Genomic DNA, 10181 nt, shown 5'->3' with positions numbered 1-10181 from the left:
GTCATAGTGCCTTCACAACAAATGAATCTGGGACCTTGAATTGCATAATGGTCAGTCCCAATTGCATAATTTGATATAAAAATAAAAAATCCCCAAAATTTAACTATTAACAGAGGACAAATAGATTTTATGATTGTTTCATTCCTTATCAATTCTCCTATGCGAGAATCATGAAAAGCTTAATACTCTCACACGTGTATCTTGGCATATCATTTACGTGTGCAATTGGCGTAATGTTTTAGGCTTGGCCTCAGTTTTATTTTGACCTAGACCTTCCTATCATTAAATTGCAAAAGAATATTAACTCACGTTGTTACGGAAACGGCTGAAAACGACAATCCTCCTGCGCTTTTTCTCCGAGATTGCATGGAAAATCAACACGTTCCCATTGAAACTCCACTTGGGCGTCACCTCTTCAAAGCAGGAAGAGCGAGCGCTAGATAAAGAGAGAGAGAGAGAGAGAGAGAGAGAGCGTGACTTTTGCGTCTGGTTCACACACGCACGCACACCCGGGCATTGTCGATCCGAACTCGGCGTTCTTCACAACGGCAAAGACACGAACATCGAACAAACCCAGAACAAAGTCGAGGAAGATCAAGAGAAGTAAACAACAGGCCTTGCGTTCGCACTGTTGTGTTGTTTGGAGCTGCAGAGGATCGGAGACATGGAGTCATTCGACGCCGTGGCAACTGAAGCCGAAGAGCACCCCCACGACCCCGACTCACGGGACCACCGCTCGAGCCCTTTCCACGACGACGCCTTCATGGGCTACGACCCCGCTTTCGCCCCCTCTGATGACGTCTTGGCCAGTGCTCCCCCTCCCTCTTCTGAGGACGGCGACGTCTTCGGAGACACCGGCGGTGGCGGGTACGGTGACAGCCAGGCATCGCCTGAGGTCTACGGGTTCAGCGTATCAACCCCAAACCCGGATTTCGTCTCGCCCTTCGAGCCGGTGATGAACGGAGTAGCGGAGGAGGGTGGTGGAGGTGGTTTTGTGTCGGATGGGCCTCTGTTGCCTCCGCCAAGTGAGATGGTCGAGGAAGGTGCCGCTCGACGTGAGTGGAGGCGGTGGGGTTTCTCTTCTATTTATCTTCTTCCTTTATTCTTCTTTTCCTTTTTCTCCAGTCATATTGTTGGGCTTGGTGCAAATGCAATCTGATCATTTGTGTTTTAATGATTGAATATTGGTCAATCTGTCCTGTGCTAAGTAAATTTTCGTCCATCAATAGCAGCATAGCAAACGCTTCTTAAGAGTGATAAATATGTTGAATTTAATGTCCTTGACAACTACCGCATGGTATTAAGTCTTCATGCATATAGTTCTGTGTAAATTTGAGTAGGAACTTGATAGCTTCTATTCGTAAGCGTTGATTCTCATTTGTACCAGTTTAGCAGTTGCCGTTCGTAATAAACCAGGAAGGATTTGTTAATATAGATGAAACAAACCAGCCTTCACAACTTTCTGATTTCACAGAGAGAGATGGAATATAAGACTGAAAATATTAACATTAACAAAAAAAATGTACAGAACAAGCTTAATAGGAACCTGTTTTGAACTGCACACAAACGTGTAAAAGAATTGACTTGTTCCACTTCCTAAAAAATAGCAAACAAACTAACTGCCTAACAAATCAAACTTAACTGCAAAACAGAAAAGACTAAAACCACAAGAAAAACAACAGCAGCACTGGGACACATCTCCAACAAACTCCTCCTTGGATCAGTTGCTGCTGTAAACTCCAATTTTCTCCCTTAACAGCTCAAATCTTTCAACCTGAAGTGGCTTTGTGAACATGTCTGCAAGCTAATCTTCTGATCTACAATAAACCAACTTAACTTCACCACTTTGTTGCACTTCACGCAGAAAGAAGAATTTGATCTTAAAATGCTTGGTTTTGCCATGGAAAATTGGATTCTGTGATATTGCTAAAGTAGCCTGATTGTCCACATAAACTTTAATGCAATCACCAGAACTCAACCACAGATCCTTCATTATCTTCTTCAGCCACAAAACTTGATTTGCAGCTGCAGTAGCTGCTATAAACTCAGCCTCTGCAGTGGACTGAGCTACAATCTCCTGCTTTTTGGAACACCAGGAGAAACAAGCAGAACCAAGAGTGCAGCAGTACCCAGATGTACTCTTCATGTCATCTACTGAGCCAGCCCATTCACTATCAGAAAAACCCTGCAACTTAAACTTCTGGCCTTTTCTAAACTTCACACCAAAGAACAATGTTCCTTTGATGTATCTCAAAACCCTTTTTGCAGCGACCAAATGTAACTGACTAGGACTACTCATGAACCTGGATAAAACACTCACAGCAAATAAAATATCTGGTCTAGTTGCTGTGAGATACATGAGACATCCAATTAAGCTTCTATACATTGAAGCATCTACTGCTTCTGTTCCATCATTCTTTTGCAGCTTCTTCTTAGCAGTCATAGGAGTGCTGACACTTCTACAATCTTCCATCTGAAACTTCTTCAAAATTTCCTTCATGTATTTCTTTTGGCAGATGAAAATCTCATGTGAAGTTTGTTTAATTTCCAAACCTAGGAAATAAGCCATCTTTCCCAAGTCTGACATCTCAAAAGCTGCAAACAGACCTTGCTTCACCCTCTCTATCAGTTCCACATCATTGCCTGTCACCAACAAATCATCTACATAGAGTGACAGAATTACAACGATGTGATTCACCTTCTTGACATAAAGAGTGAACTCACTCAAGCTTCTTACAAAGTCAAAATCCTGCAAATATCTGTCTATCTTTCCATACGAAGCTCTTGGAGCCTGCTTCAGTCCATATTGAGCTTTCCTCAATCTGTATACCTTCTCTTTTTGCCCTTTGGTACTGAAGCCTTCAGGTTGTTCAACAAAAATCTCCTCTTCGAGCTCTCCATTCAGAAATGCAGACTTGACATCTAGCTGAAATATAGGCCACCCCTTCTCTGCTGCAACAGCTAATAGTAGCCTGATTGTATCAAGTCTTGCAACAGGCGCAAAAGTTTCAGAATAATCTACTCCCCATATCTGAGCATAGCCTTTCACAACTAGTCTAGCTTTGTGTTTATTAACAGAACCATCAGGATTAAGTTTTGTTCTGAACACCCACTTAACCCCAATCACATTCTTGTTAGATGGTCTGTCAACAAGCTCCCATGTGTGGTTTTTCTGAATCATTGTCAACTCCTCCTGCATTGCTGCAATCCACTTCTGATCCTCCTTAGCTTCCACAAAGTTAGCTGGTTCAAGCACTGCCACATTGCTTCTTTCATAAACTTCAGCAAGTGACCTTGTGCCTCTTACTGGCATATCATCCATAGTATCTTCCAATCCATTCACAACCTCATCAACCTATACAGTTGTTGCAGGTTGTTGTTCTGCAGATTTCTTCTGTTCTGCATTCTTTTCTTCCATCCAATTCCACTCATCTTCCTCTAGAAAAACAACATCTCTACTCACAGTCACCTTCCCTGTCATAGGCTGAAAAATCCTATAAGCCTTTGAATGTAGACTGTATCCAATGAAGACTCCAGGCTCAGCTCTTTGATCCAGCTTGTCCCTCTTGACCTGAGGAACATGCGTATAACACAAACACCCAAAAACTTTTAAATTCTTTACATAAGGTTTAACACCATACCAGGCTTCAAAAGGTGTTGACCTCTCTAAGGCCTTTGTGGGCAATCTGTTCAACAAGAACACTGCAGTACTAGCTGCCTCAGCCCAGAACTTCTTAAGTAACATCTTTTCCTACATCATACATCTGGCCATTTCCATAATACTTCTATTTTTCCTCTCACTGACTCCATTCTGTTGAGGTGACTAGGGGGCAGTGAACTGCTGCATAACGCCTGCTTCCTCACAGTTTAACTTAAACTTGTGAGCAGTATACTCAGAACCATTATCAGATCTGAGCATTTTGATTTTCTTCCCACTCTGATTCTCAACTAAGGCTTTGAACTTCACAAACACATCAGCAACTTCAGACTTGGCTTGCAGAAAGTAAATCCAGCTCATCCTAGTCTTGTCATCTGTGAAAGTAATGAAATACCTGCTACCATTGAGAGATGACTCGGACATAGGTCCACATAAGTCTGTGTGAACTAATTGCAGCTTCTCACATGCTCTCCAGCCTCCTCCTTTGAAAGGAAATCTGGCTTGCTTGCCAAGAAGACAAGTTCTGCACTTTGGAAATTCCTCCTCCAAACTTGGCAAGTCATCTGTTAAGCTATTCCTCTGCATAAACAACATGTTCTTCCAGTGAACATGTCCAAGCCTTTTATGCCATAGCTCTGCATTTTCTTCTTTGCACTTCAAAGCCATTTGTTGCATTTTCTGTGGCTTGAACAGGAAGCACTTGTTCTTCATTGGCATTCTCAACACTTCTTTGCTATTTGCATTATCAATAAGGCATTCCTTTCCTTCAAACTTCACCTTATAGCCCCTCTCAACTAATTGGCCAACACTCTAGTCAATTTTTGGCACAAAGAGAACATCACTAATCAGCTTCACCTCCTGATTTCCTTCAATAGCCACTGTACCCTTCCCTTGCACTTCGATATACTGTCAATTGCCAATTCTGAATTTAGACTTGACTGACCTGTCTAGACTCCTAAACAGCTTCAAATTGCTAGTCATATGATTGGTACAGCCACTATCCACCAGCCATGCATCATTCTCAACAGGAGAACCAGAATAGGAAGCCACAAACAAACATTCTTCCTCAGTCTCATTCACTGCTATCTGTGCTTCTCCTGCTTGCTGGTGATTGTTCTCTTTGCAGATTGCTTCCATGTGACCCATCTTGTGACATCTTCTACACTTAGCATCAGGCCTCCTCCAGCATCTAAAGGACTGATGAGTAGTTCCACCACAGTGCTGACAAGGCTTCTTGTTCTTCTTCCATTTGTCAGACCCACTAGAACTTCCTTCTTTCGCCGCAAACTTGGAGTCACCTGCATTTCCTTTGGACTGATTCCATTTCTTCCCCTTGCCTCCATCACTGAACTTCATTTTAGCTTGCAATGCACCCTCTACAGGCTCTTCTCTTCTCATCAGTCTTCTTTGCTCCTGTGCCTGCAGGGCACTTAACAATTCTGCAAGCTTTATGTCAGCTAAATCTCTTGTATTTTCCAGAGAAGCTATGGTGGCTTCAAACTTCTCTGGAAGTGACACCGGGATCTTCTGAACCAGCCTTTCATCCTTCAAGTCAGTCCCTAAAACTTTGATCTTTTCAGCTATCTCAATCAGCCTATCAGAGTATTCCTTCACTGACTCTGAATCCTTCATCTGCTGTCTCTCAAACTCCCTTAAGAGATTCAGCACCTTCATGCTTCTTATCTTCTCATCTCCCTCGTATTCATCCTTCAAGCAATCCCATATTGCCTTTGCAGATTTACATCTCATGATCCTTGTGAAGATAAGGGGTGAGACAGCAGAATGCATGCAAGACTTTGCCTTGGCCTTTCTTGTGGTTCTCTCTTTATGGAACATTATCTGATTCAAGGTCGGATTGTTTGGAAGTGGAGCAATTTCATAATCATTCTCCATAGCCTCCCATAGATCATGACCCTCCAAGAATGCTGTCATCTTGACAGCCCAAGCTTGATAATTTTCCCCAGTAAAGACCGGAGTAGCCATTGCAGAGAATCCACTTGATCCTGCCTCCATCAGCTTTGTCTTTGCAGGCTCGCTTACCCTCACTCCACAGTCCCTTAAGATCCCACAGAAGCTCTGATACCAATTATTAATATAGATGAAACAAACCAGCCTTCACAACTTTCTGATTTCACAGAGAGAGATGGAATAGAAGACTGAAAATATTAACATTAACAAAAAAAAAACTGTACAGAACAAGCTTAATAGGAACCTGTTTTGAACTGCACACAAACGTGTAAAAGAACTGACTTGTTCCACTTCCTAAAAAATAGCTAACAAACTAACTGCCTAACAAATCAAACTTAACTGCAAAACAGAAAAGACTAAAACGACAAGAAAAACAACAGCAGCACTGGGACACATCTCCAACAGGATTTGGTTCTTTAGTTACTTTGGATTTTTCTGTGGGTGTTTAATTTGGTTGCTTTTGTTCTCTGAAAGCACTATCTGATGTTTCTGCTTAGAGATTGCATTGTAGTCCCCTGTGACAACAGTTTGCACTACCCGGCACTTTTTCTGTTTTCCAACGAATCTAGCAGAAAATGAGTTCAGATTGGAAGAGAAACCGTAACCACTTCTTGGATGCAGTCAAAACGCCATACAACTCGAGGAAAAGGAGAAGAGGGAGAAGGAGATGCGGGATCAGATTATTGCCGAAGCTGAAGAGTATATACGAGATTTCTATGAGAAAAGGAAGCTCAACTGCGAAACAAACAAAGCCAATAACAGAGAAAGAGAGAAGGTAAAACTTCTATGGAGTAGTCACACAATCGCTCTCTTCGCACCTTTCACTTACTAATTCTCGATCTTCGTATTACGAAACGCCTAAGAAAACTTTGTTAGGTCACCTCAAGAGCATTACTTGGTTCTTTTATGTCAGCTGTACTTGGCCAACCAAGAGCAGTTCCACAAGGAAGCCGACAAGCATTACTGGAAAGCCATAGCTGAGATCATCCCTCGAGAAGTTCCAAACATAGAGAAGAGAGGGAAGAGGGACGCCGAGAAAAAGCCCTTGGTTGTGGTCGTTCAGGGGCCTAAGCCAGGAAAGCCCACCGATCTTTCAAGAATGAGGCAAGTTTTGTTCAAGCTGAAACAGCACCCTCCGCCTCACATGATGCCTGCCCCACCGCCACCACCCACGAAAGATGGGAAGGAGAAGGACTCGAAGGAAGGGAGCAAGGACGAAAAGAGTGAGAAAATTCCTACAGATGCCACATCTGGTGATGTTCCTGGCAGTGCTGCAGAGAAACCGGCTGCAGAGAAGCCGGCGACCCCTCAAAAAGTCGCCCCCGATGGTGGCAACCCTGAGAAAGCAGAGGTTCCCGAAGCCCCCAAGGGAGAAAAAGCAGCTGAATCGGGGGTAGCCGCTGCCGAGTGATGCAACTTTTCCAGTCTCTTTTTTTCTCGATTAACTTTCTTTCTCTTCTTTTGGTTTATTTGAATGCTTACTAGCTGCCTCCGGTAGAGAATAATCACAACTTCTTGTAGTGAAGTGCGGAGCTTTTAATCCTACCTTGTTCTAGGTTTTCTGAGGTTTAGGTGGGAAATAGCCTTAAGACTGCTCTCTTCACATGATCTATTCTTATTCATTAGCTTAGCTGATTTATCCCTTTATGTTACTGGTATAATTGTGTGAGCAGAAGATTAATTTGATTCAATAGACCCCCTTTCAGCTCTGGCATGCCTTCTGCCTGTCCTTGTCATGACCATCTTTGTTAAATTTGAAAACACCAATCTTGCCTTCTTGACGTTGGCCTTTCACCAACGAACATCACTAAATGATGCTGGATTGGAAAAACAAAAATCCTTTCAACTAGCTAGAGTTCGTATTTCGAACTATGGTAGCTATAGCCAGTCGTAACGCTATCGAACTTATTTTTCCCTGGGCCAAGTTTTCCAGTTAAGATATTTTGTGCCCTTGACCACTAAGCTCCACTAGTATTTATTCTCGGGCCCCTCGAATCTTCACATTGAGATCCCCTCCTCTGTTCATTGTCAGTGTCGGCACACTTCCGATCGAAACTTCCTGTCCCGTAAAGAGCGATCAAGATTAGATAGTAGGAGATATGGCGAAAGTAAGTTAGATCCAATCTGAGCGGCACATTGAACATAGCACGAAGAGTGAAGGTGATGCTCAAGTAAATGACCATCATAACCGAAGTAGCATTTGCGAGCCAGCTGAGTTTGCTGATGGACACGTACAAGCCTGCCGTGAATGCGGGGACATTTGAGAGCTACCAACAGGGGCAAAACCGCAGTTCCATATGCAAATAGCGCTGCTTGAGAGTCATTGATTTGTGCGTAGAGGAGCATGAGGACCAAAACCATTGAATTGAACACGGTGAGCATATTGCATTCAGAGAATACATGGAACATAGTCTTCTTCATTGCTGTGGCAATGCCATGGCCTTGTCCTGTGCCAGAGCCGTTATACCCTCCCAGAACTGCAAGACCAGCGGCGAAAGTCACAGTGGCCATGAGTGTTGCCAAGAGCAAGCAGGTGTTTACCGGCCCTTCGTGAAGTCTCCTCTTAGAGTCTGAATTCGTCCCACTACAATTTCATGCTCTCGCTCTGGCATAAAAATGACCGAATCTTTACTTTCGGGTATTCCGTTGAACAGCAATATCCTTAGTGTTAGACTCTATCATGGAAGCAAAGGAAAAGACATTGTGCTATGTCTCTGTACATACAGCACATACTATCGGTGTTCGTTGCCATATATGACTTTGAATCAGATTTCAGTTGCATATATTGCTAGAACATACGTCGCCTATGAAAAGAGTCTGCTTTGCACTGGCTGCGGATATTATAGAGACCGTCATACCTTTTGGTAGGGATAGCACCTTTTCAAGCGCTCTCGAGCAGTGTCAAGCGCCGTGAAGCATGTCTTGGTCACCACCTTGAGATCGACTCTTGTATCCCTCGTGAGAAGGAACAAACCCCCAGATTACCGATACATTGTGGCCAAGTGGAGAGGTGTAGTCCTATCACTGTCCTTTTGATTCACAAGCTTCTCTGCTTCGGGACTTCTGAGTATGTATTCCGCGGCCAAGTATAAGCCATACTTTGCCGAAACATGCAGAATGTTTCGTCCGTCTGTTTAGGTACTCACTCAGACACCACGAAAGTAGATCCTTGACTGTCCCAAGCTGATTCATCTTGCAAGTGACGTGAATCGGAAAATTGCCATCTCTGTCATACTCGAGAGCGCTGGTGGTGAATTTTCTCAGCAAAAGCTGGACTCCGTCACCGTGATCAAGATATGCTGCTGAATGTAGCTGCATCTCTCATATGGAAAAGCTCCTCCTTCCTTTCTGCCATCTCTTTCAGCAGACATTAAAGGCGCTGAGGATCCCAACGACCATGACTCATGGTTTACTTTCTTAGGTGATAATGAATTTGCTGGAACTTATGCTAAAAATTTTCTCATGCAGACATAGCCTGAGCTTTTTCTTATCCTTGGATCAGTGCTTGCAACGACAACATCTCATTTCAGAACTTGAAACTGAAGTTGCCCAGATTCCAGTGAGTTGCCGCGGCGCAAACTGGGGTCATGTCCTGAATCCTTGATGGACCAAATCGAACAGCGAGCGAAAGTGTGAGGATCTCCGACTGCTCGGCTTTGACTGCCAAATACAATGGGGAACTTTCCTTCCTTGTTTGCCCGGTGCAGAGTACCAAACATCAGAGAGACCATTCACCACAGCTTTAGGGGTGAGCGGTTCCGACCTAACTTGGAACCCTGGCAGAATCGGTTCCCAGTTTTTGGAACTATGCTGAAACAACTATCTATAAAGAGGTGCTCCTATTAAGATAATTCATCCCATATCAAAAATCACAAACCGATTTTCTATTCAACAGCGGAAATAATTTCAACTCATCTTTGAATTTTCACTAAATATAAAAAGATATTGCTATTTTCTTGAAAAATGAGTTATTAGAAAGTGTTTTCCAATTACATCATGTTTGCACGTCAACATCGATGCTTCACTCATATATGTGTTGGACACTAATGACCTACAAGATCTCTCTTTTAGGGTCATTATATGATTATTAAATGAATTCAAATAAGTAGAAAGTGAAAGTAAAGGATCGGATGGATTTCCTATTAAGTTCTTTAACTAGGCATGTGATGTCCTTTGGGAATGCGTCTAACGTACCAATTAAATGTCTTGATATTAAAATGAAACAGCCGAGCATGAAATGGAACTAACATAATTAAATACCATATTCCAAAACACTATGTGAATAGAAATGAATTACAAGCTTACTAAAATAATCAACGAAGATAACACCTTATTAAAGAGAATAAATCCAACCAAAAAAAAAAGAGAATAAATAAATTGGATAATATTGTAGTTGTTGAAATATCTCACATTGCATGCTATGTAGGTTATATACTCTTTATATACATGTGATTTATCTCCACCTAGTGGCTTAAGATTTTGAGTCAGATATTCTAATATGGTATCAGAGTTAGATTTTGCTCCAATCTATACGTGCGTCCATCGTCAAATTCCA

General features: G+C 42.6%; 1 protein-coding gene and 1 long non-coding RNA gene across 3 annotated transcripts; both read left to right on the top strand.

Moving 5' to 3' along the window:
* Positions 1-449: 449 nt before the first annotated feature.
* Positions 450-8164, top strand: LOC115680008 (clathrin light chain 1-like). Of its 2 annotated transcripts, XM_056315494.1 has the most exons (4): positions 450-1068; positions 6248-6401; positions 6540-7050; positions 7659-8164. In XM_056315494.1, exons 1-3 carry the CDS (start codon positions 665-667, stop codon positions 7035-7037), a joined length of 1056 nt encoding a protein of 351 aa, XP_056171469.1. In that variant the 5' UTR covers positions 450-664; the 3' UTR covers positions 7038-7050; positions 7659-8164. The 2 variants fall into 2 exon arrangements, with proteins under 2 accessions (XP_056171469.1, XP_030459617.1); XM_030603757.2 differs by lacking the exon at positions 7659-8164 and having other exon boundaries at positions 6540-7273.
* A 47-nt stretch (positions 8165-8211) lies between these two features.
* On the top strand, positions 8212-9116 carry LOC130139149 (uncharacterized). Its single transcript, XR_008817370.1, has 2 exons — positions 8212-8636; positions 8765-9116. It is a non-coding gene; the product is annotated as an uncharacterized LOC130139149 (long non-coding RNA).
* The last annotated feature ends 1065 nt before the right edge of the window (positions 9117-10181 follow it).

Source organism: Syzygium oleosum, unplaced genomic scaffold (genome assembly GCF_021117445.2).
Source record: "Syzygium oleosum isolate NSW1041296 unplaced genomic scaffold, Sole_v2.1 Sole_v2.10, whole genome shotgun sequence".
Lineage (NCBI taxonomy): Eukaryota > Viridiplantae > Streptophyta > Magnoliopsida > Myrtales > Myrtaceae > Syzygium > Syzygium oleosum.
This window is presented reverse-complemented; position numbering and strand designations above follow the sequence as displayed.